Raw genomic sequence first — 27,620 nt, forward strand, 5'->3', positions numbered from 1 at the left:
AATTATTACATAAATCACGGGAGTTTTAAATTATTTTTTAAAATGACAAATACATTTACACATTTATAGAGAACAGTGTGACATTGTATTGCCTAGTGTTTTGTCAACTTGACCCAAGCTAGAGTCACTTGAGAAGAGGAAACCTCAATTAAGAAAATGTCCCCACCACACTAGCCTGTGGGGGCATTTTCTTCACCCATGATTGATGTGGGAGTCCCCAGCTCACCATGGGAGGTGCTCTTCTAACACCTGTCCCCACCCCACCCTCAGAGCATGTGGTCCTAGCGAATGTAAGAAAGCAGGGCACGAGGAACAAACTGGTAAGCAACAATCGCCCTCAGCCTCTGCTTCCGCTCCTGCCTCCAGGTTCCTGCCTTGAGTTTCTGCCCTGACCCCCTCAGTGACACAGTGTGGCCACAAATACCCTCTTCTTCCCAAGTTGCTTTTGGTCATGGTGTTTTATCACAGCAATAGAAAGCCTAACTAAGACAACTGTGCTACTTGATCACCAAGACCCGTTCATCAGCACACCCATCACAGGTTTTTAAATGTTCCCACAACACTAGTGACACCATCCCATTGCTGCCCCATGGGGTTGGCTCATGAAACTACTTCACATTTTGGAGTAAAAAATCCCACCCGAAGGCAGAAAACAGTTTTCTCTCTGATCTTCCTAGAGTCATGCTCTTAGCTCTGCCTTCATTTCAGTCCATGTCCACCACGTCCCATTTCCCCCACACATCAGCCCTCTGGAGCCCATGTCCCCCATGTCCCATTTCCCCTATGCATCAGCCTTCTGGAGACCATGTCCCCACATCCCATTTCCCCCACACATCAGCCCTTTGGGCTCCCCTTCCTTTTCTGCCTGGTTTGGCTCCATCCCTAATGATCCTCTCTCTCTGTCTCTGTCTCTCTGTCTCTGTCTCTGTCTCTCTCTGTCTCTCTGTCTCTCTGTCTCTCTCTCTCTCTCTCTCTCTCTCTCTCTCTCTCTCCCTCCCTCCCTCCCTCCCTCTTCCTACTCTACTGGGTCCTACTTATGGAAACCCAACAATGACGACCAATGAGAATTATGGCTTCCACTCACAGCAAGGCCTTCCTTGTTCTGTGCCTTCTGCCATGAGGTATTCATGACAGAACCTCAGATGATTGTGTTCAACAGTCTTTAAGCCCTTAATAATTATGGCTACCATTCACCAGGTCAACGCACACTGAGGCCATGTATCACCTCCCAGCCTCTTTTCTCCCCAGAAATTTTCACACAACTCTTGGTATAGAGGTATATAAAATAAATATACAAATAAAACATTCACTGATCATAAATAAGTATATTTAAAATAATTATTTGATATAAATGTAATTTAAGTATTAAGATGAGTATAAATCTGTATACATTTGAGATGAATGTGCTTTCATAATCTTCCATAATGAATTAAGTCCTGGCTGATATTTGATATTGCAGAACACAGAATGAATGTATTAGTCAGGGTTCTCTAGAGTAACAGAACTCATAGGATGAATATATATATATATATATATATATATATATATATATATCCATCCTCTTTATAGAGGCTGTGGTCTAGCTAATCCAACAATGGCTGGTTGTGAAGGAATGAACTTTCCCTGAGAGAGCAAGAGCAAGCAGGCTAAGAGCAAAAGCTGCCTTCTTCCTTGTCCTTATATAGACTTCCAGGAGAAGGCATGACCCGAATTAGAGTTGGGTTTTCCCAGCTCAAAAGATCTGGATTAAAGACATGTCTTACTGTCTCAAAAATCTAGATTAGAAGTGAATCTTTCTACTTCTAATTAACCAAAAATCTCTCAGTTATGTCCTCCATTTTTAGGTTTTAGTTAATTTCAGGTGTACTCAATTTGACAACCAAGAATAGCCATCATACCGAACAACTTTAATGTGTGTGTGTGTGTGTGTGTGTGTGTGTGTGTATTCACTCATGGGTGCACATGAAGAGGCCATGACATTGACATTAAACGTCTTCTGCAAGCATGAGGACTTGAGTTTAACTCCCCCCCCCCCAGGACCTTTGTGAAAACCTAGACATGGCTCTGTGTGTCCGTAAGCCCAGCACTGGGGAGGGGACAGGCAGATCCAGAGAGCTTGCTGGCCAGCCAGCCTAATAAAACAGTGAGGGAGATCTGTTTCCAGACAGAAAGGCAGACAGTAATAGGTAGGAACACCTGACATCTTGCTGACTTCCATGTGTATGGGTGTGTCACATGCACACACCACAAAGACAGACAGACAAGACACACACACACACACACACACACACACACACACACACACACACGGCACAAAACACAAATCAAGATTGGATATTCATAATTTAATTTTTAAGGCTACATGTCAATGTGTTTTCTGAATATTTTTTTCTATATTCGCTACTTTTAGTGGCAATAAAATAGCTTTGTTTAAAAAAGAATCATAATAAAATTTCACTCTCTAAGTTTTAAGTGAAAGAACTTGAGTTAGCTTGTTTAAATCTGAAGGCTATGATTTTTTGTTTGTTTTCAAAGGCAAATATTAAATTTGAGTTAACTTATTTAATAGTATCTTCTCTGAAACATTCATAATAGTCTTACAAACAATGCTTAATCTTTAAAAATCAACATTCTTGAGCAATGGCAAGAGAGGGTAACAGAAAGTGAATATGATCAAAATATATCATACACCTTTGTGAAGGTGTCATAAGGAAACATTATCATACACAATTAATATATGTACTAACATTAGTATCACTAATATTAATACTAGTAATACTAATGTAATAGTTTTGTTAATCAAATGCCTTTTAAAGTATGAAAAGTGACAGACATTGGGAACACATCGACGCTAAGGTGCAGAACTGCCCCCTTTTTCCCGCGCCACCACATTTCATTTGAGAAACCTCCACTCCCCAGCCTTGGCCATGTGGTAGATGAGGCTGTCCCAAAATCAAGCACATGGCCTGGCCCTGGCCCTTGAGAATTCCACATTCTCCAGGTCCCTGACTCAGACCAGCAAAGTGTGCCCCCATGAGGTCTCAGATGAAACTAAAGGAAAGGGGACTGCTCCCACAGGGTTGCTAAGCTAACAGGGCACCAATGGTCATCTCCCCCGTGGCCTGGGAAAAGCTGTCAGCAACCGTCAGCTAGGGAGAGCGGCTTCCTGGGTCTGAACACCTGCATCCAGCTGTGGCTGAAGCCAGACCCCTGGAGCCTGTCCACCAACACATGCCAACGGATTCCTTTGTTTGTTTTGACCAAGTTTAAGCTGGACTTCTGCCATGGCCAACCAAAATATCCCAACACAACCTATCGGTGCCAAGTAGCTCAGATAACACACTAAATAAAAGAAAAAAAAAGCACATTTGATTTTTGCAAGTGTGTGAATCAGCCAAGGGAATTACAAATATTTTGTTATTTGTCGCTGCACAATGATTTAAAGAGACAGGAAGCTAACCAGTAAAAGAGTTTACATCTGTAAGCAGGTATGTTTCAAGGAGATTAACCCTCTAGATACCTTCACACAGGCTGTCACTTATCTATGGTTTACGTTTTAATTCCTCAAGCCTAGGACCTACTTCTATCAATTACTCTCTCCAGCATAGACAACCCTCAGCCCCAACTTAACAGCTTTCTTACTCTTTAGCCTGGAGGTCTACACACATCTCCTGTATGTAAAACAAGGAGCAGTTACAGACTTCAATGTCAAAAGCCATGCACGACCACAACGAAACACTAACAAAATCTGTGTTTAACTGTTCCAGTGTTAACCGTGTTCATCATGGATGTCTCTAGTGGTCATGGCATAGCTGATTTCTTTCGCTTTAAAAAAAATAGTATTTTTCTATGGTTTCCAAATCTTCCTGATATTCTTGCTTTTTGTTCTGGTTTTGGTGGTACTGGGATGGAAGGTTCATGCATTTTCTTCTTCTTCATGCAAGCATTCTACCATGGAGCTACAGAAGCCACAGCCTCAACCTGCTCTGTACATTTTTTTCTAGGCAGGCTCTCACTAAGTTACCCAGGATGACCTTGAACTTGCCATCCTTCTGCCTCAGCCTGTCAAGTCACTGGGGTTACAGGCCTGAAACATCAATTTGAACCTGCTATTTCTTCTGGAGTAAAGCTACGTATGTTAAAAGTGTTTCTCCTTTCAATTTGACTCAGTTATTACTCGCTTCACTCAGCTGAAACCGCCATGCTGAGGGGATGGATGTGGTGATGGCCACAGCCAGCTGGTCCCCTTCTTTTACCTATCCTTCTGCCCTCTTTAGAGCAATCACCACCCACATCCCTGGCTCAAGTCAGAAACTGTTCCTTCTCTTCCTTCTCCATTTGGTCATTCAGCACACGGACTGTCTCTAATGCACTGTGATGATACAGCCCCTCTCCGTTCACGGCCCGCTTGCTGGCTGACCTCTGTGGCTCCAAGTTCAGTACCTCCTTCTTCCCCATATCACACAATCCCAGAAGTCAGCACCCTAGACCACAAACAGAACCATTTAATTCCTCCCACTTAATACTTTCAGTGGCCCTTGAAACATTCACAAATGAAGCCTAATGACTTGCCTGTTAGGAGAGACCCTTCACGGGCCACTCTCAAACCCTTGGCCCCATCTTACACCTCTCCCGTCCTGGACCAGAGGCTCCAGGGGGGCTTAGAAGATGGCCAGGCTCTGTAAGCCTGCACCCTTTTTTCATGCTCCCCTCTCTGCATGGCTCACCTTTCTTCCTCTTCTCTGCATGAACTCTTGCTCATGCAGGAAGCCCCAGCCCAGCATACATTCTGCCTATTTTCATGAGGAGTCGTTATCACTATATCTTGGCCACCAGTAGACAGTGGTCGACTAAAGTACCTTTTGTTATATTGGATTCTTGCACACAGAAAACAGACAGCAGAATAGGAAAAGGGAAAGATGGTAAGAACTAGAGGCCTTCCCTAAAGCTAGACTTCTAGAACATTTTCTATTTGATGTCCCCTTATGCCTAAGAAATCGTCACGTGACCCCAAGTATACTGAACATAAAATAAGTGTACAAACATTCACTGATTATAAATTTTAAAGAAATTTATTCTTAAAGTTCATTTAATTTTCCCATATATTAAAAAAAATTGGTTCACTGATGAAATGGGTGTGCTTATTTATTTTTATCTAAAGAACCAAGTCTTGGGTCAACAAGATGGCTTAGCAGAAAAGGTACTTACAGACAAACCTGAAGACCTGAGTTTAGTCCCCAAGGCTGATGTATAATGAAAGAACCAGCTTCTACAGGTTGTCCTTTGACTGCCACATGTCCATCGTGATACGCAAGTGCACATGCGCGCGTGCGCGCACGCGCGCGCACACACACACGTGCACATGCACATAAATAAATAAACGTATTAAAAACTTTTTTTAAAAGGCTATTTGACACTGCAGGATATCCAGCATCCTCAACAGTTTCCATTTTATCATATTCTATTTTATAATAATAAATGCCACTTAGACTGCCACTTCATTTAATACACAATATACAAGGACAGAAATGTATTTAGAGTAATTTCAGAAACCACTGGAAACTTAAGCACTATGCCGGGAATTTGAAGCAAGTGATTTCTGCTTTTTTTGTGCCCAAAAGTCTCATAGGAAATGGCTACTTAATTCCCAGAAGTCTTTATAACCTCACTCTAGTCTTCTCTGAATTCTCCTTTGTAATTTAAAAAAAAAAAGTCTGACTATTTTTAATACTGGACAACTGACAGTTTTCAAATCTCATCCCTCCCCCTCTAGCATGATATCTGCACAAGCTGTACAAAAGCCTGGACATTTCCCCTGGCCTTCAGGAAAGTCAAACCCAGTCTTTGTGTAGGATCTCTCACCCTAACCATTCCCCAACCACAGTACAAACCAAAGGAATGCCCATCCCTCACCCAATCTCAGTGGACCACTTTGTGTGCAACCCTGTTCTCCCCAGAAAGTCTCACCAAATAAACACCAAACCTTTGCATCCTCTCTTGACGTTGCATGGCTCCATCATCTAACTAATTCGGGATGGGAAGGTGAATCCCAACCTTCATGGTTTCGGTTTGAATGTGAGGTGTCCCCACAGGTTGGTGTGTTTGCAGACTCAGTCCCTAACTGGTGATGCTGTTTGGGAGGATTGTGGAACTTTCCGGAGGTGTAGCCTCATTGGAGGAAGTGCTATCCTGGGGGTGGGTCCCACTTCCTATTCCTTCTGCTTCCTGAGTGCTGATGCACGGTGACCAGCCAGTTTCCTGTCCCTGCGGCCTGCCTTCCCTGCCCAGGCAGACTGTGTCCCTCTGAAACTGAGTCAAAGTCACACTTTCTCCCTTGAATTGTTTGTCAGGGTATGTTATCACCACAACAGAAAGGAAACTGGGGCAGCACTGTAACCAGAAACCCCCTGAAACAGTGAGCTCCTGTCCCAGCCTTATGCTACCTAGATTACAGATACAGTTCAGCAGAATGCAGAGAAGATGCAATGGAGACACGGACAACATTCCCAAGCAGGAGAAACCTCACACTGAGGAGCCTGATTATTAAGTTCTACAGCCTGACGATCAGTTCAACACAGATTATACAGAAGGAAACTGATCCAGTTTCCATGGCTGTAACAAAACACCTGAGACCCTTCAAATAATAGAAGTATATTTGGGTTGTGGTTCTGGAAGCTGTGAGGTCCAAGAGCACAATGTGGCATATGCTCAGCTTCTGCTGGGGACACCGTGAGACAAAGACACACTTGGTTGGTCTCTCTTCCCCTTCTTAGAAACCCACTAATGACAAGAAGGGGACTCCAGCATCAAACCCCATGAACCCTAATTAGCTCCCCAAAGCTTCCAAGTATTAACACAGGAATCTGAGGACTGACTCTCCAACACATGAACTCTGGAAGACCCCCCCCCCCCCAGTGTATCTAGGATTGTCTAGTTATTACCACCAAAACAAGTGAGTGTTCACATGAGTAATCTTTCCTCCCTGGACGGCTCTCAGACACAACAGAGTCCTAGGGGTGACATGTTAGGTTGTCTCATCATCACTTGTTGCTAACTCAAGTCTCTGCACATGCTGAGATGGACAAACATATTCCTTCTTATTGACATGCTAAGTGAGAAAGCCAGTGTAACTGAAGGGCTAACATGAAAAGTCACAAATAGTAGTAACATCCTTCAAATCACACTGAGCTGTCAATCAAATGATGTCTACAAGTGCACAGCACAGAAAATGTCCCATGACTTTTCAGTCATATCTAGACTCCTAAAGGTCAGAATCATGAAAAACAGCCTTTCTCAGAGAGAGGGGTTATAATAGCAAAATGTCAAGTACTTACGCATCTTTAACTGCTCCTGTTGGACCTAGGGGGAAATGAAAAGATTTCCGTTAATGTGATAGTACCTCTACAAATTAAGCCCAGTACCTAAATGGATTGAAATGTGTGTGCATGTGTGCGTGTGCATGTGCATGTGCACGAGAGAGAGAGAGAGAGAGAGAGAGAGAGAGAGAGAGAGAGAGAGAGAGAGAGAGAGAATTTGAAGATGACACACAACACACAACTCTGGCTGGTGGCCTGGAACTCACTATGTAGACAAGGTTGGCTTCCAACTCACAGAGATCATCCTGCCTCTGCCTCCCAAGTACTGGGATTGGTGTGTGCCACTACATCTGGCCCAAAACTACTTTTAAAATAATGTTAAAAAAAAACCAAAACAAACAAAAACAAAAAAACCTCTCCATCCGTTTCACCATTTCACTGGTGTCTACTTTGAACTACTGGGGTCATACTACACACTAATCATGAAACAAGACAGAGGTGATGGACACAATGACATAAGCCGTGTTGACACCAGCCTGGCCCCAGGACTCGGCTTTCCCTTGACTCTAGCTACAGATCACACACAGCCCAAGGCTCTTCTGTGTCCTGCACCCACCTTTACCTGGAAGACTCAGACCTTGGTTCCTGCCCTTACTAGTTAAGACATCACATTGTCCTACAGCACTTGAGATCTAATTTTCCCTCTTGAATCGAACAAGGGCAAAAAGACTGCCCTTCTCAAAGTGAATAAAATGGGCTGTAACAGTCACAGCATTCCCTAGAATGGAAGGTGTGTTTACAGAGTAGGTGAATATGGAAGAGATACTGAATGCCATGGAACCAGACAGGGTTGAAACAAGTTTTGTGTCTTCCATATATATATAGTATGTACACATATGTGTGTGTATACGAGTGTGTGTGTGTGTGTGTGTGTGTGTGTGTGTGTGTTGGGGGGAGAAAAAGGGGACAGATAGACAAGTGGGCAGAGACACTTTGTAATTTAAAATCCTTTAAAACATCACCCTAAAATAAAAAAATAAGACTATAATATCCAGCGACAGGGTATTTTGATCATATAAATAAATAATAAACAATGCCTCAGAAATGTGCTTTTTCAGAGTTAAAACAAGCAGAGGATCTCGAAGAAAGGCCAGAAAGAAATAATAACCTTAGTTTTATTCATGGGAAGGGGAAAAGTGGTTTCCTGTTCCTTGTGGTGGGGGAGGGGACAGCTAGATGTGTGGGAAACTGTGATTCTCAGAGTCTTACAAAGAACACACATCGTGAGTCCACAGTTGCTGAAGAGACATTGGACTATTGCGGATGGGCAAGCATCAGAAGTCTCCTGCGGCGTCTCAGAGGTGTGCAGGGCAGGCTCAGCACAGAAGCAGAAGGCAACATTCTGACCCACATGGTGTCTGTGTCCTCGCTAATGTCTGTCGAACAGTCACTAAATTACTATGCTCCCGTGTCCAGTGAGTGGGGACATGTTGGACAGACCGAGCAGCTTAGGGCACAGTGCAATAGCGTGTGTGGACCAAGGATTTTAAAAGCTGCAGCATGTTGTGTAATCAGTCAGTACTCGCTTCAATCAGCCACCAGGAACTCTCCATCTGCTTCACCCTGATTGCACCAGGCCCTGGGTGCCATTAGAGAGTCTCCCTGCTGGGCTCACTGCTGGGCAAGCTAGCAGCAGGCTCAGTGGGAATGAGTGGTGTCACCTTCCGGAAGGAGGGCCAGGCCCCTTTCTTCTCTAAGATGTGCCTCACTGGGAAAGGCAGCTTGTTTAATGACTGTGGCTGGGGTGAGGGGGACCGAGCCACACTACATCAAGTGCAGGCAGGATTGTCAAGTGCACCTCATTTTCAGATGGGGAAGGAATCACGTTTCTGAGAAGCCAAGTAACAACCAGGGTAGGGAGAATATGACTCCACACACGCTTCTTTTCAGAGTTTCTTTTTTTTTTCCTTAAAATAATTGTACAATGTTTGGAAACCTAGGACGAAATTATCAGAGCACATAGGTACTTGAACTGTGCCATTCAAACCTGCTTTATCCTAGAAAAGTGACAAATCACAAAATGATGAAAAAGACAGTGGCTGCCCTGCCAGTAGCCTTCCCATCCTGCTTTGCTTAATTACAACAAACTAGATCAAGATCTCTCATCTAATCTATGTCAAAAATGCTTTGACAAGAATCATTCAGAGAGTGGCAAACAAAACAAAACAAACAAAGCCCTGTTGCTTTAAACCATGTCTCCAAGCCATTTGATTTGTAATTGATTCAACAAATACTTAGAGTGGTGCATCAACCTCTCCATGGGTCCCGGGCATCCCTCATCATCCCTAGAGATCCTTCAAACATCATGGATCTCTGTTAAAACAACCTCATTTTCTGCCAGACTGACTTGTCCCTGTTAAAACACAGCATTTGTGAGTTGATGTCACAAGCCTTGGAAAAGGCAAGGGGTAGGGAGGGGCTGAAGAAACGCCTTAGCAGTTAAGACCACTGTTACTCTTGTAGAGGACCCAGGTTCTATCACCTGCATCCACATGATGGTTCACAAGCATCCATAACTCCGGTTCCAGGTGACATGATACCTCCTGACCTCACAGGACACCAGGTAAGCACGGGTAAGCACACATACATTCATGCATCCACCTGACCAGCATTTAATTAAAGCTGCTTTAAATTTGGCTTTAAACTATGGTAGTGGGCTTATTCTGAGCCGATGGGATTAACATTTTCTGGAGCCCCCAGCAAGATTCAGACCACCCACCCAAATTCTAAAGCTGGACTTTCACCCCATCCGGAGTTGAGGGGCTGCTTCAGGAGGCATGAGCCTTGAGATGTTCCAAGGCTCCAAGGCTCCCTTCAGTCAACTGCCACACTGAGAAATGCAGCATTTACAGAGGCCTCCTGGTGAGTCACAGGCTGGTTCTGTTCTGTGAGATCCCTATCTGGGACACGGAGGGGGTTTGACAGGGCCCCGCTGTTCTCTCATCCAGGGCAAACAGTGAGATGTCGCCTGCCCACCTGGGTCTGGTTGGTTAGAAAATTTTGTTTGTTTCCCATGGAAAGTTTTGTCTGTGTGTTTCCTGGTGTGTCTGTAAGTGTTGTTGCAAACTTGGAGCTGAGACAGAAATGGGTCGGATATTTTTGCTGTCTCTGTTGCCAGCCACCAGTCACCACTGCTGCCATGGCTGCATTTATGGCTGGGACTCAGAGGCTGCATTTATGGCTGGGGCTCAGAATTTATCTCTGAGCTCTCTCGTCACTGGGTTTGGGTTAGTGTAGCTAGAGAGCTTCTCTCCAGGTCCCGCCAAGCCCCCGCAGTCGCATAACCCACGTATAAAATAAACACACAGATGCTTATATTATTTAAACTGTTTGGTCTAATGGCTCAGGCTTCTTGTTAACTGTTCTTATATCTTAAATTAACCCATTTCCATAAATCTATACCTTGCCACGTGGCTCGTGGCTTACCGGCATCTTCACATGCTGCTTGTCATGGTGGCAGCTGGCAGTATCTCTCTCTCTCTCTCTGCCTTCCTGTTCCCTCAATTCTCCTCTCTGTTAGTCCCGATTATAGTTCCTGTCTGGCTACTGGCCAATCAGTGTTTTATTTATACAGAGCAATATCCACAGCAGGTTAGCAGGAGTTCAGATGTCTTTTTGGTGTGGATGGCATTAAATCTGTTTTATGCTGTTCTACTTCATTGGAAAGCTGGCTCTGGAGTTGGGTTATAGCTCTCCCTTCTCCAGACCCAGGCATATTTAAGATCTGCCCGCTGATCTACCTGACACTCTGACAGGGGAAAGAAAGTGAAGCAGAACAGTCAGAACATTCGACTTGGTTTATGTGAACATTCTGTAAATTACAAATCAAGATTTATAAGTTTATATTATTGGATATGGTTAAAAATCTGTAACATCTGTGAAAAAAGTTAACAAAACTAGTAACACTGGGATTTAATAGTTAAAAATCTATACTTCTATGCATAGGCAATTTTAAAGGAATTATGTGGCATGATTCCATTTTGGGATATAAGTAAGACATGGATTGCCACCATCTTTAGGCAGCCACATTGCTGGCAGCCATCTTTGCTATGATTGGAGAAGATGGATGTCATGTGATTTCACTACCATCTTGATTAAAGGTGACCACATGGTGTGGACTACCAATGAGGCAATGACAGTTCTCCAAGGTATTTTGGATTAAGATGGATTTTTGTATAATTTCTGTCCTGTCCTAAAAACAAGGCTTATGAAAGAGAATTTAAAAACAATGCTTGTTTAATAAGGTATTAAGGCTGCAATTCAATACTTTCTTATGCAAGAATATACCTTGTGCTGGCAGCCAGACTTTATAACATAAGAGTCACCCAGGTGATATTGGTTTTAAAGACATGAAAGGGTCATGGGGAACAGCCAAGGCTTACCAAGGTATGGCAGGGCTAGAGTTCCTAAAGAGAGTACAGTTGCAATGGTGGACCTTAGTAGTTTTGGAAATGCTAGTGCCATGTGCTAGTCACCAGAAGCACCAGCCACAGTGAAATGGAGCAGGCTAAGACCTAGAAGGTAGGCTATGTGTGTGCTGAGGGTGGAGCCAAAGAGGTAATCCAAGCACTTCCAGAAAACCAAAAGGTGTGAATGAATCCCAAATGTCGATCTTTGAATTGTTTGCACTGTTGGAACTTGGTTTTGCCATACAGATTATGGTTGTGCCCTGTTGTCTCCTTCTTTAAGTATATAAAGGTACTTTATATTTGATATTATAAGAGCACATGGTTGAGAGAATTTAAGCTTTTTTAAGAGAAAATTTTGGAGTTTTAGAGAAAATTTAAATAAAAAACTGGATTTTTTTAAAGGAACAGCTTTAAAATATTTAAATTTAAAGGCTATGGGACATTTTAAGTTTATAAAATGTTTCATATTATTAATATTTGAAATTTTAAAAAGGTAAAAATTAGGACCACAGCTATGAGCACCAAATACTAAACACTAGAAATTGGGATGTTCCTATCTTATGATGCAGTAGGATGATGATATAAGCAGTCTGGCAAAGGGCTTGGAGCAGCTTCTCAACCTACAAGTCTCGACCCTTTGGGGGTTGAAAGACCTTTTTACAGGGGTAGCCTAGGACCACCTGCCTGTCAGATGTTTGCATTGAGACCCATAGCAGTAACATACAGTAACATAGTAACCCATAGCAGTAACATAGCAGTAACTACAGTTATGAATTAGCAACGGGAATGATTTTGTGGTTAGGGGAGTCACCACAACATGGGGAACTGTATGGAAGGGTTGAAGCATTGGGAAAGTTGAGAGCCACTGGCTCAGAGAAATGTCTCTCCTTACCTAAGGTCTATTTACACTTACAAATGTCTAGCCTCCTTATCTTTGCTAACCTTATTAAGCTTAAGCTATTTTTTTATTAAACTGAGTCATATAAGAAACTGTTATTCTGTAATAGTGTACTATAAAAGAACAAGAAAAGTTCCCAGTCTATCACTGTGTTTATATGAGTTAATTATTTTGTTTGTTTGTTTTTCAAGACAGAGTTTCTCTGTGTAGCTTTGCACCTTTCCTGGAACTCACTTGGTAGCCCAGGCTGGCCTCGAACTCACAGAGATCCGCCTGCCTCTGCCTCCCGAGTGTTGGGATTAAAGGCGTGTGCCACCACCGCCCGGCATATATGAGTTAATTATTTTGATACTAAAAGGAACTTAAATTCAGAAATTGTTATTTTTAAAGGCTCAAACTTAACAGAGATAAAGCTATAAAGTCCTATTCTTATAAAAGCTTATAATTATAAACTGTTAAAGATAATTAAGACATGTAAGTTAATAGTCACCTTATAAATGACCAAATTTATTTAATGTGTTCAGAACTGTACTTGTAGTCATGCTAAGCACTAATGTAATTAACTACAGGAAAAAGCTTTATTTAGCTTCCTGTATGTGTTTTCAAGGTTAAGCCTAAAGCAAGTAACTAAAAACAAGCAAGGTTTGTTTAGCTTAGATATACTAATAGATAATGGTCCTCAAACTTGTCAGAGATCTGCTGAACATGGCCTTTAAAATATTTAATGGAAAAACTTACTGTGACAGAGACCCCAGCTCCTAGCAGTGACCCCACGGTCTCCAAAGGAGATGATGTGGTGCCATGAGGATTCCACCTGGATTTGGTAACGCTAACCACAGGGCAAGAACACCTCAATGCCACACCTGTTGCCAGAACCTGGCCCAAACTGTGGACAAGCAGGACACTTTGCCTAAACAAAATAAGATCAGTCCCCACCATGTTCCTTCTACACAGGAAAAACTCTCACCTTATGGACCTGGTGGCTGAAGACTGATGTTGTCCTGGCCTCTTCCCCCAACACCATGGAGACCACAGCAGCCTGGATGACTGTCTAAGTAATGGACTAGTCTCTGTCATCTTAATTGATATATAGGCCATTTGGATTATGCTTTCTACTAGAATTTATCCTTCTTGGATCTCTGATGGTATTGATGGCTAGGCTACCTACAGCTTTGTCAGCTCAGCAGCAGCAGACAACCAGGTTCTTTCCCAAGGCTGCTGCCATGTTGTTAGCTCATTTCATATGTGAAAATCAAGCCTTACTTTTTCTGTAGCTACTAGGTCTCCTGTTGAGAAAAGGCAGATAGGTTTGTCTTGCTAACAGGCTTCATATTAAAAGATAAACAGATCACTAAAGGAACATGCTTTGCAATGAATGTTCTCAGTAATAACTACTTGTGTCTCTAGTAAATGATTAGATGGAAAGAAAAAGGTCTATTCAAGTTTTGAAGGTCTAAGAAAATGTTTTAAGATGTATAAAGGTCTGAGGTTATGAAAGCTTAAGTTCTGAGGGTCTCAGAAAATGATTTAAGGTGTGTAAATGCAAGTTCTAAAGTGATTAAAGGAATGTGAAAATGGAAATGTTTCATATTTCCTCCCCCTTCCTATGCTATTGTTACACTAAGATTTCAAAAGTTCAGAGTTTTAGTGTTGATCAATGGAGTTCTGATAAGCTGGTGGAGCACTGACTACCTACAAGCTCAAGATTTTAAATTCTTTTAGGTTGTCTTCTAAGTATAGATTTAAGGTGCTTCTCTTCAGGCTAAAGACATTGTTGTCTAATCTGTATCTCGATCTCTGGAAAGATGAAAAAATTTCATGCTTTTTAGCCCAAGTCTATAGCTTTTGCTAGAACTCAGAGGTGTGAGTCTACTCCTGCTGTTTTACAGACACCTGTTACCTGCTTTTTCTACAATGTGGATTTCAATACATATTAGTAATGTTAATATATCTAAAACTTTTATGTCTGTTTGTAAACTGAAAAATTCATGTAAGTTTCAGAGAACTGAGGAAGTCATAAGACTTGGATCCACCTCTCACATGTCAAATGGACTCTAGATAAGTACAGCCTGAGTTTCCTCACCTGTCTATTCTTGAGGATTGGATCTCTCTCTCTCTCTCTCTCTCTCTCTCTCTCTCTCTCTCTCTCTCTCTCTCTCTCTCTCTTTCTCTCTCTCTCTCTTGGGACTCCTCCCTTCCCCCAACTACCAGAACAATGGACCTGAAAGTTCCAAATGTAATATTTTCCTTTATGTTCCTAAATTTTAAACTTCTGTCCCTAGTCTATATATCTCTCTCAGCAGATTTCCACTTGGCTGACAGACACCATCCAGGAATCAGCTGCTGACTACAACCTGTTCCAAATGACTGTAAGCGCTGGACTTGCTGAAAGCTGATGTGGACCAGTCCAGCTGATGTGATTTCTCCCTGTCTCTTCAGCTGGGCCAGAGAATCATGTGTTTCTGATGAATGCCTCATTGCCTGAGTTCCCTCTCCACCTCTGACCTCCAGCTTCCTGGACCCTGACAACAACATCCTAGTTTCAGCAGGAAGTAGTTACAGAAGACAGTACTTCACCCCAACAGGCTAGAATATTAGCTCCAAAGGAAACTCTCTAGTATGGGGGGGGGGGCGGGGAAGGCTACCTATAGTGCCTATGGCATACCAGGAAAGGTACCTGTTAAAAACAAATAGACCCAGATCTATCAACAGATAGATTTATTGGCTGATATAGTTCTACAATATAATAGGGTACTCAACTTGCTCTATGTAAAATAGTTATTGTATAGTTTTAAGAAAATTGTTCCTATATAAACTATTCAGAAATCATTAGAAATAATTTTGCTGTACTGAAAAAAAAATCATTGCATAAAAGGGGACCTGAACATGAAGTAATTGACTGGTCCCCATTCTCATTTCCAGGCTTCTTCTAGATAGTAACTCTGATGTCAGCCATCACAAGGCCTTTGGCCCTTCTGCTTATGCTAATTGCTGTTGGCTCTTGCATCATCGATGCCTTAACTAAATAATTCCTGTCTGGGTACCATTAAGCTGATGTTTATTAGATCCAAATATAAACAGGTACCCATTACAGAGTCAAGAATTTGACTCAGGATACAACTCAAGTGGGGAATGTGAGAGTCAAAGCTACATTTTAAGTTTTAATTATTGTACCTTAGAGATCCATGAAGCAAAAAAGCCTCTGACCTGTTAGCCTCGCCCAAGGACTGATAGTTCCTGAAATGCTGGAGGCTATTGTTTGTGGGAGATAACAAGCCACATGTTTCCACTCCCCTAAACAAGTTTGTTTGACCCATCTGCACCAGATGAACTTGATCACACATGGGTGGGAGGTACATAGGAAGGAAATGTATCAGGAAATAAACACTTGCCCCTGATTGGACCTGATGGAAAATACTTTAAGACACTGCAAACCATGACTCAGGGCCATTTCCTGGGAACCTAAGTATGGATCTGGCCAGAGCCCATCCACCTGGCCAGTATTTAATTAAATTAATTTAAATTTAATTAAAGCTTGCTTCAAATTTGGCTTTAAGCTGTGGTAGTGGTCTTATTCTTGACCAGTGGGATTAACATCAGCATCACTAAATTAATTAGTTAATTAATTATTTCACTTTGAGAAAGAAATTCATGGGAAAATTCATATTTGGAGGAACTACATTTACTGTGACATGTCTCACATTCCAGGGACACAAACAAAATGTTATTTGTAGAGAACCATTAGGCCAGCAAGATAGCATATCAGCCTGGTAGCTGGAAGAAACATATATCACCTTGGTTCCAATGGGCAGAGGCCCCTTTGAGGCTCCTCCATACAAAGTAAGTATGAAGAAGAATGAGTCAGGCTACCCAGAATATTCTTAATATTGTTAAAATTTACACACTTGTTAATATGAGAAATTCCTCATGCTAGCCAAAAGAATACTTGTCTTCCCTCCCACTTCAATATGAAGCATTGGGCAGCAAAAGTAGACCATATGCATTGCCAGGCAGGAGAATTGTCACCCAGCAACACCCCAGCCCAAGAGGTCTACCACTGAGCCACACCCCAGCCCAAGAGGTCTACCACTGAGCCACACCCCAGCACAAGAGGTCTACCACTGAGCCACACCCCAGCACAAGAGGTCTACCACTGAGCCACACTCCAGTCCCTTATCAGTTCTAAGAGAATGACATACATTTATTTTCACATTAGAAAAAGATCTAGTACAGCCTCACAAACCTTAGAATAGAAGCAATAAGAAACCCAAACCCAAATTTGGTACTTTGGGGAAAAGATAAAGAAGTGCAGAATGTCTCACTCTGTTTTCTAAAAGAAATATCCTGCTGAGAACTGTGTAATCTACAGAAAAATAAACTTTCTCTTTAATATTAACATTTTTTTTTTCAAATTTGGTCCCTCTGACCAGCAATGGTTCTAAATCTAGGTCATATTTTCAGTTTGGCCAAAGGAAATAAAACAACAGCTCATTTAGTTCAAAACAATTTTTTTTGTTTTTTTTGTTTTTTTTTTTTTGGTTTTTTGAGGCAGGGTTTCTCTGTGTAGCTTTGCGCCTTTCCTGGAGCTCACTTGGTAGCCCAGGCTGGCCTCGAACTCACAGAGATCCGTCTGGCTCTGCCTCCCGAGTGCTGGGATTAAAGGCGTGCGCCACCACCGCCCGGCTGTTTTTTTTTTTTTTTTAAGCCAGTAAAAACAATACCGATTCATAAGCTGTATTTCTTCCAATAATGAGGAGAAAATTTCAGGTCAATGTGTCCTAGAAATAGACAATTATGTCGATGAGTGTGGACACTTTCACAAAAAACTCCATGTCTCTAGGTTGTCCTTCTTAAACACTTTAATTTTAGATTGGTAAAACAGAAAAATAAACAAAGGCAGGACTAGGGGAATAGTCTAGTGGGCAAGAGAGCTTGCTACAAACCCATGTGGACCTGAGTTCAAATTCCCAGCACCACATAAGAACAGGGTGTGGCCAAGTGTGACTTCAACTCCGGCACTGGGGAGTGGGAGACAGGTCGATTCCTGTAGCTTGCCAGACAGCCAGTCTAACCCAGGTGACAAGCTTCAGATTCAGTGAGAGACCCACTCGAATGAGGTAGAGAATGAGAGAGCAGAGTATTTGATGTCTTTCTCAAGCATCCAGGCACACCACACCATACACACACACACACACACACACACACACACACACACACACCCCAAAAGCAGTCAGATAAGGCAACACAATGACATTTAGCTGCTGTAACATAACTTCCATAGCAAGTCCCTCATAGTGAGACAGGTTAACTCAGCAGGACACCTTTAGGAAGCTCTCACATGGTCACAGTGTCAGCTCTGGATGACATGAGTGATGGAAGAATATCCTGGTTCTGCCCATATGAGATGACTGCCAAGCAGAAGTAACCATGTCACTCTTCATCCTTGCCATTTCTGATGTGTATATATCCAAGAACAGGCAGATCTCTGTCCCTTCTCTCTGTCTCACCGTGGGCAGCACCTCCTTCCTGTTCCCCAAACAGCTTTACTTACTTGTTCCCTCCTCCTCCATCGACATCTGCATCCCTCTTTCAGCTCTGAGCTCAGGACCTCCACCCCCTGGCCTTGGCCCAGATGCTCTCAGCATGAATCTTACCCTTCTGTAAGCACACACTTTCTGTGGTTCTCTCTCCTTCAACGCCAGTGTAAATGCCTTTCCTATAGAACACTAATGAGTGCACTCAGCACTTTCAATGGAGGAGGCTCGGTTCTCAACAGTGCATAAGCATGAACTCATTTACAAAGACTTAGTTATTTACTTCCCTGTATTAGAGGTGGAGACACTGTATCACAGATAGCTTAGACAGGTTGGCCAAGGTCACAGCAGAAGGACAGCAAAAGCAGGGCTCCTCTGGGCTCCAAAACTCGCTCTTAGTGATGAGGCCTCAGTGCCTCTCCATCCGCACACCACCCCAATCATTTCTACTTCTGTCCCATCACCAAAACCAACTGAACCGTCTAAGCCAGGTTCTCACTGCCTAGACGTGACCCACAACCACTTCTTCTGTCTCCAGAACACCGGAGGACACTATAGACGCCCTCCAGCCAAAGATGGGACTCGGCAGTAAAACTCTTGCCTAGCGTGTGGGAACCCCTGGGCTGACTTCTGGACCCCTATACCCTAGAAAGGCCACAGCCAAAAGGTGCTCTCCCTTCCATATTCTATTTATTCCCATTTTACAGATTGTTCAAAACCCATCAGGTCCCGCCTCTGGCAAGCAGGCTTTCCTGACTATTCACGGTTTCATCTCATTCCCCCAATTACTTCATCAGTCACAGTGTGCTCACACAATTTAGAACTTCATTTTCCATCTTATCTGTTTCCCAAACATACTCATTCATTCAAATAGATATTTTTAGAAAGCTAAAAAAAAAAAATTCCATTGGAAGTTTTGAGGTTGAGGAGTGTGGGCAGATGGGCTGCACAAACGTAAGGAATTTGACCCATGCAGAAATCCGGCACAGAAACACATGCCTGTAATCCCAGTTTTGTGGGGAAGTAGGGTCAAGGGTTCTTGGAAGCCAGTCTAGTTCAAACCTGCACCCCAGGCTCAGGAAGACTGTCTTAAAAAGTAAGGTGCACGTGTCTCATCCCAGCTCTCTGGAGGCTGATGCCGGCAGAGTTCTGTGAGTTTGAGGCCAGTCTGGTCTACAGAACGAGATCCAGAACAGCCAGGGCTACATAGAGAAACCCTGTCTCTGGCTGGGAGATGGGAGAGTAAGGTGTAAACCAATAGAGGAAGACTCCCAACATCTGGCCACCATATCTGTACATGTGCACACATACACATACACACAAACAAACACACAAATTAAATGACTAATTGATTGCTTGATTAAAATACAATTATTTAAGTTTAGAGATTGGTCTAGAAGCCAAGGATACTGCTATGAATAAAATATAAGGGGATCTCAGGAGGATATCCCATGGGGGAGGAGAACACAAGAGACAAGAGATCACAAAACAGCAGCTCTCCAGCAAAACGTGCTTTCCAGGGAAAATGAAGAGCAGCTGCTCACAGAGCAGAAGGAAGTGCCACCGGCCCTTCCAGCACCGGAGGCAGGAGGAGAGAGTGAGGTGGGACATCAATGACCACTGTGATGACATCATCAGGGTCTTCTACCATCCCCACCAGGCATCGGCTAATGCTAAGCACCAGCAGCCTCGCTCCAGCACCATCAAGCCAGCTGCTGTCACCAGCCAAGGCTAGACCGTTGTGGTTACATGAAAGGGAACACAATTCCTAGCTAACTGAGGGCAGTGTGAGAACTAAATAATGGGACCTGATAGCATTCTATCAACTCCCCAGGTACACGGATAAAATGAGGTGATTGCTAAGCTCCTCCCCTTCTGAGTACTCTCATCTACAAATCAGAAGCATTGTGACAATAAACTGCCCACAGAATTAAGGCCAGATGGTCGCCCATTACCTACCTCTGGTAAAATTGCAGCTGGTTCAAATGTCATACACCAAATGCATCTAAAATAACTGCCCAGAAGGTAAAGAATTAGTCTGCACTGAAATGGAGCATTGCAGATATCTAGGAATGCTGGGACCTTTTTCACATGCATGTGTGTGCACGTATATGCACACATGTTTGCATGTTCATGTGTATGGGTACACATGCATGTGGAAGTCCATGGTTGATATAGTGTCTTCTTCTCCACCTTATCACTGAGGCTAGCCAGCTCGCCTGTAACCCCAGCATTGTTGGGGGGCGCATATACAGAGGCAAAAGGCTCATTGGGGTTTCCAGGCCAAAACAGTGAGCCCCAGGTTCAGAGAGAAACTTTGACTTAAAAAATAAAGTGGAGGGCCAGGCAGTGGTGGCACACACCTTTATTCCCAGCACTTGGGAGGCAGAGCCAGGCGGAACTCTGTGAGTTCGAGGCGAGCCTGGTCTACAGAGCGAGATCCAGGACAGACACCCGAACTACACAGAACAAGCCTGTCTCAAAAGACAAACAAACAAACACATAAATAAATAAATGAATGAATGGATGGATGGATAAATAAATAGATAAATAAATACATAAATAAATAAATACATAAATAAATAAATAGAGTGGAAAATGATGGAAAAAGATGGAAGAATCGCTAACTGGAGCTACAGGTGGCTGCCACACTCACCCAGCTCTTATTTGGGCTCCAGTTCTCACACTCATGTGGCAAATGCTCTAACCACTGAGCTATCTTCCCAGGCTCCCCCTGGAACTTTTATTGACTTACATAAAAAGGGATTTTCTTGCTTACATTCCAAAGACTCACTTAACAGGATATACCTATGTGACTTGTATGTGTGAGTGCACATGTGCATGTGGAGGTCAGAGGTCAGTCAACCTCAGTTGGTTCTCCTCAAGACTCATCTATCTTTATTCACAGGATCTCTCACTGGCCCGGACTGACAAGGTATGGGGAAGTGGAGGCCAGCAAGCAGCAGAGACCCCGCTGTCTCCTCCCCCCCAGTGCTGGGGTCATGCATGCCACCAGCCTCTAGCTTTCTTTACGTGGGTTCTGAGGATCGAACTCAGGTTTCGGGAATTGCAAGGCAAGCATTTTACCTGCTGAGCCAAGTCCCCAGCCCTCCGTGTAATTCTTTCCTTTCATTTATTTATTTAATTTGAAGACAAGATGTCACTATATAACCCTGGGCTGGTCTAGAACTTGCTGTGTAGCCCAGCCTAACCTCAGAATCACAGGGATCCATCTGCCTCACCTTTCTCTGCCTCCCGAGTGCTGGGATTAAAGGAATGTGCCACTGTGCCGGCCCTCTCCGTGATTTTTTTTAAAGAGATTGAGTAACCCCTGTGTTTGGGTGGGAGCTCCACCTCAACCCCTGGCATCCTGGCATCCCTAACACTCAAAGAGTCTGGAATGTTTGGAAGCAGTCTGGTGGAAGATCCACCTCATCTCCTCTCCCCGTATCTTTCCCTAAACCCACCCTTTCAAAGGCGGCCAAACACAGCTCCTCCCCCAGAGAGGCTCAAGACCACTCCCACAGGGGATATAAGCGGCATCCCAGAACACAGACATGTGCTTCTTCCCATCTTGTGTCCCCTTTCCTCTCTGCTCTGCAGGGCCAGGGAATCACCCCAGAGCGAGCGAGCGCTTTACCCACTAAAGCTGGGCTTTCCAATTCAGTCTGATTCGGTTTGCTCCATCAGCGGAGAGGCCTTCAGGAGGCCTAAAACTTACCACCCTGGACTTCAGTCTTTGCCTCCTGAGGGAAAAGCTGGAGGCCAAACGCACAGGAAGAGTTCCTGGCTGCTTGGACAGGGCACCCCCAAAGCTCCCTGTATTGGAATAAATACCAAACACCTCCAGACAGACCACTTCATACAGAGGTTTCTCTGGAGACATGTGCTGAAACATCACAAAATGGAAAACATAAGCATCTGCCTTCTATAGCTCCGCACTGAGAAAAATCAAATTCCTGCAAGGAGAAAGTGCTCCTACCAAAACGTTAAGATGAGCCGTGCCTGAGAGGGATGGGGAAATTCTGGAACTCAGCATGTGGAGACCAAGGCAAGAGAATGAGGGGATCCACAATCAAATAAGCAAATAGATAACTCCGCAAAGTGGTGGTTGGTACAGTGCTGGCCTAGCGGGTACAAATGAACAATGTCCCGAGTAGGATGGACAGCACTACAAAGGAAAAATGAAAAACAAACCAAAAATGCCCTTAAAACACAGAGCTCCCCCAGGCTGACAAGGGTCTCACATCTGCATCGACAGCTCAAGCCCTCCTCCAGGAAGCCTTCTCTGGTGAGCCCCAAATGCGGATCTTCTCCATGTAGTCTACTGTACACTGCTCTGCAATTGCTCTCTCACACTAAGCCTCCATGTTTAGCCCCTCAACAGCCAGAAAGCTTGACTCCATTCTCCAATCCTCTCTTGCTGGCTGCCCTACCCCATCCTAAAGTCTACAGCAGAGCACTCTGCACAGAGACGTGGACCACGGGTAAGCTTGAACCATGAAGAGGCTACGATGTGTGTCCTTCTTCATGGCGACATACCAATCTGCTATATCAGCTAAGTTCACTAGGCCACGGCCAAGAAAAGCGATGGTCCAGATAGCTTCAAGAAAAGAGAAATAGTTATCTGGATCTGCCTGAATATGTAGGGAATAAAATAGGGTTTGTTCAAGGCTAGCCCGATGAACATAACAAGTTCCAAGTTTCAAGTGAGCCAGAGATACATGGTGGGACTGTCTAAAAAAAAATTATAATGATGTTTATAATGGTGATTTCAGGCCTGTTGAGACAAAAGTAGATTTGTCATTTTCTTTTAGAAAAATATTCACAGAAGCCATCTTCTTTTCAACATACTAATAACTTTTTACTGCAGTATAATAATCATTTTACAGTGTTTCCCTCCATTATCTGAGTTGAGTTTCACACTGGCCCTAGGACACAGGGTACATCCAATTATCCCCAACAATATAGATAAAGGAACCAGGGCTCAGGAAGAGCATCAAAGCCAAGTGAGCCTGACTCCCCGGGTCCAAGGTCACTAGCGCTCCTTCACCTCTCTCTGCCTTTTCAATTATTTAACTGTTTTCAGTGTGGCTCCTGAAAAGTATGAAATATTGAAAGCAGGATTTCTGGGACATTTTAGAAGCTGTGCTCTGTTCATACCTAGAGGTCTGGGACATCATCATCTATTCACCGAATCTCACAGGCTTGGGACAGGTTCGCAGCCTGGTCATTAGGGACTATGACACCAAAGTCACAGATCACGGTTGGGACCGATTTATCTCTGTGTCAGGGCATTCCTCTCTGCCTTTCCAGCTCTCATCTTGATGCATTTCCTTTCAGAAACTCAAATCCCTACCACCAGCTGACAGAAAATAACAATGACCGAATCCTGAAACCAGCCAGCTGGACACACTGGCTGGGGGTTACTTGGGAACAACTTCTCAAAGCCAAGGGCAGAGCCTGCTCAGAGATGATGCAGACACACCCACTCACGGTGCCTTCCTTGCCCGTGAACAGCGTGTACGCCCTACCCTGCTCTCTCTGAACGTAAAGTAATTTTCAGTGAAGAGCAAGCCAGAGAACAGCATGCTCTCGCATGCTCGTCCTTCACAAACAAAAGCGATCGTTAAGGACATGCACTTTGAGGGATTTTTTTTTCAATGTAACTATATTTTCCTTTACCCAACAAGAGATCAATTCAAAAAGAAAAAGAAAAAAAAACCAATCGAATATTTATAAAGAGAATCACAACCCCTCCCCAGAAATAGTATTCTTTTTTTCTTAAGATACAGTTCTGGCTGCCTGGAACTCCTCATATAGACCAGGCTGGCCATGAACTTGGAGCAAACCTCCTGCCCCGGTCTCCTGAGTACAGGATTACAGGCACAGATTGCCAACACTGGCAGAAGAAACAGGATTCATGGTTTGTTGGGGTTGGGGGGGGGGCACGTTTGTTTCTTTTTAAGATAGCTTGAACCCACTACAAAGTGAGGGCCAACTGAGATGACCTTGAACTTCTGATCCTCCTGCTTCAGACCCACACCCCATGCTCAGTTTATGCTGAAGATAGACCCCAGGGCTCTGTGTGTGCTAGGCAGGTACTCTCAACTGAGCTACATCTTCGGCCCCAAATACAATTTTTAGACTGCTTGGCCACACTGCCACTGAAATGCAATTTGCACCTAATCATGGGTCCAGTTCTCACTTAACAATGATATTTCTCCCTCTACCCCAAAAATTAGGCAAGGGGTCTATTAATGAAAATGTAAAAACACGGGGAAGTTAGGAACGTTACTGGTCTTGCAGAGGACCCAAGTTTGGCTCCCAGCACCAACATGGTGGCTCACAACAGCTTGTATCTAAAGTTCCGGGGAGTGTGGTGCCCTCTTGTGGTTTCTCAGGCACCTGCATGCACATAGCACAGACACAGACTCACAGACACATGAATAAAAATAAAAACAAATTCTTTAAAAAAAAAAAATGTAATGCACTAAACTTGCCCCACTTTTAAGGAAATCTGTTATGGATCCTTCTTCCAGTTTCTGTGGGTTTTTTTTTTTGTTGTTGTTGTTGTTGTTGCTTGTTTTTTAACATTCTCAACCATTTTTCCCCCAGCCTAGCACATATGCGATAGGTTTGTATGGGACCTGGACATACACAATTGCTGAGGTTGTGACACTTTCCTGACTTCCACCTTGCAAGGAAGCTCAGCCACTCCTGGCTCGAATCCTGCTCTCATCCGCATATGACACTAAGCTGAGTCACTGCTGTAGGAGATCTAAGACTGGCTTCCCAGTGGCTGTCTACATAACACAGAGGCAGACCTTAACTCAAGACAGTGAAGGCCACACGGACAGATAACTTTCCTGGGCCTAGACTTTCAAGTGTCTTAATTGTGGCTCTTGAAACGGTCCACAAGTATGGCACCGACAGCCAAAAAGGATAGACCAAATTTGGTCAATGATCTGGGCAGATTTCCATGCTGGCTCCCATACTACAAATGCTGAAAGTTTAGCCAGGCTGGCTTTTGTAGGCCTTTCATCCTGGCTCATGAAAAGCTGGTCCAGGAGAACAGCAAGTTAAAAGCCAACCTGCACAGCAAAATGAGTTCAGGGCAAGTCTGGACAACTTGGTGAGACCCTATCTCAAAATAAAAAGCAATGCAGGGAATAACGGCTCCATCGTCAAAGCCCTGCCCGACATGTGCAATATCAGACCTTGAGTTCAAGTCTGAGTTCTTCAATCAATGAAAATAGTAATAATAATAATAATAATAACTGCCAAGTCTCAAGGCCTTGACTAAGGGAACTGGCAGCCTCAAGGTTTCAAAGTCATTAGCAGGGCATCCTCATCAGCTTGATAAACAGTGCAGGGTCGGAGCACTGTTTGCACTTGCTGGTTAGGGTGGACTGTGGCATAACTGAATTCAGCTAGAGAAGCCAGGGAATCCTGTCCAAAAACACGCTAAAATACGTCAGCAGAGAATACCTCTAAACAAAGCCAACATTGGCTAGTTTAATCAGAGTACTGAATCTTACAGTAAGTCATTTGATACAAAGCCTGGCTTAGCCAGGGAATCTCGAAGCCCTGCCCTGCCAATCAACGAAATGAAGCAGTGCATAGACAAGTTTGGATACATGAAAATATATCAGTATATATGTATGCCGAAGCTCTGTCACTCGAATCGGAGCACCTAGCTAGGTAGCTTCTCAGTGGGAGCCTAAGCGCGCAGCCCGGTGGATGGATCTTAAGCAAGCAGACCCACAGGATGCTTTTCTGGAGCCACTGGCACTCGGCCCCACCCCCATCCCCAGAAAAGTCCTGACTCGCTCAGCTGCACTTTTCCAGGTGCAGGGTCGGGGAGCCAAGGGGTCGGGGGCATAGCCTGGAGGCGCGCCAGGGAAAGGGGAGACCAGGGACCCGAGACAGGTCCCCAGAAGGGTGCAGAGTTCGGTTGCAGGACCCAGGCGACAGTCCTCGCTGAATTCGGGAATGACCGCCCCCGCATGGGGCACCGGCTCCCTCTCGGTCTTTCCAGAAGCAAAGGAAACGCTCCAGTCTGGAAAATGGGGTTGGGGCAAGGGACCCGTGCGCCCCCCGCTGCGGCCGCCTCTCCCGCGGGACCCACGCCCCGCCGCCCCGCTTACCTCGCCCCGCGCCCCCGCTGGTGGCCGTGGAGTTCCCGCAACCCATCGCGCCGCCCGCCCGCGGGGAAGCCGCGCTCCGGACCTCACCGCCGCCGCAGGTCCCGGAGGCGGAGACCCAGACGGAGGAGGCGCCGGGAACCAGGGACAGCCCTAGCCCCGCCCCGCGCGGGGACCCCCACGGACCCACCCGTCACCGCGGCAACCGCCGTGTTCACCAATCCGCAGCCTCCTGCGCGCTCCTCGGCCGGGCATTGGTGGTGGCTCAGAGGGGGCGGGAGTTTAAAGTGGGGTTTGGGGTACCAGGTCGAGGCCGAGGGCGTGGTCCGCAGCAGGATCACTAAGCCTGGGATGCTCACCAGCCTGCCCTCCCTCCGCTGCGCCTTCCCCTTTCTTTCCTCCCCTCCCCTCTCTGTCCCCAGGATGTGTAGAGGAGAGGGCGTGACAGGGAACATCTGCTTTGAGCATTGTGGATGCCTGTCTAGTAAGGCTAAGGTTGACAGACTAAACGGTGTTCAAATCTGAAGACGGAAACCCGAACCTTTCCTGCTTTCCAAGAAAGCAGAGACAGCTCCGTCCCCACAACCTCATCCCCTAGAAAACCCACTTCCCCCACCCCCAGGTTGGTCAGACCCACGTCTTCCTCAAAATCAGTGTCTCCCAGACCTGAAACTAGAGGCTCACCCGGCTTTCTGATTTAAGGCAGAGCTGCGAATGTCCATGGTCCCGTTCAACCTAACTGTTGGGCACGTGCAACTGGGATCACAGCCCCTGACAGCTGTGTGGCTTCAGGAGTGGTAGAATCACAGATGTGTGTAAACTACTGGCTCAACGCCTGTGCCCGGTCATTGTCAGCTGCTATTATGGATCCCGGACTATTGAACAGGAATACAAATTCCTTAAAGATGAGGATCCTCCGTTTCTTACTGTCCGCCTGGCTCACAGTGCAGAATCAATAACCCCATTGAGAGGTGAACTCAAGCCAGGAAATAATGCTCCATTTTAAACTCGCTTGGTATTTATAGAGAGCCCAGGATGTGCCAAGTTCTTTGCTAAGTTCTGGGGTTACAAACACAAGGGAGACAGTCTCCTCAGAGGGACGAGTATAAACAGATTAGCTACATTGCAACGGGGACACCAACAGAGTGATTCAGGGAGGGAAGGCTTAACACTATAATATATGTGCGTCACTTAAAGTTGCACCATGATGTAGATGTCTGGGGGAAACACATAGACCAGAAGCTCCGATGGACTTC

General features: G+C 44.6%; 1 protein-coding gene across 1 annotated transcript in view; it reads right to left on the reverse strand.

Annotated features, from left to right (window-relative positions):
* C18H12orf75 (chromosome 18 C12orf75 homolog) overlaps window positions 1–26,538 on the reverse strand; it is a 40,295-nt gene extending 13,757 nt beyond the window's left edge. Inside the window, exons 1-2 of the mRNA XM_015986574.3 lie at window positions 26,368–26,538; window positions 7,335–7,359 (exon numbers count right to left, since the gene is read on the reverse strand). Of these exons, the coding sequence (XP_015842060.1) occupies window positions 7,335–7,359; window positions 26,368–26,413 (71 nt within the window). The 5' untranslated portion in view covers window positions 26,414–26,538. The remainder of the gene's footprint in view (window positions 1–7,334; window positions 7,360–26,367) is intronic.
* Window positions 26,539–27,620: the final 1,082 nt, after the last annotated feature.

Source organism: Peromyscus maniculatus, chromosome 18, assembly GCF_049852395.1.
Source record: "Peromyscus maniculatus bairdii isolate BWxNUB_F1_BW_parent chromosome 18, HU_Pman_BW_mat_3.1, whole genome shotgun sequence".
Taxonomy (NCBI): domain Eukaryota; kingdom Metazoa; phylum Chordata; class Mammalia; order Rodentia; family Cricetidae; genus Peromyscus; species Peromyscus maniculatus.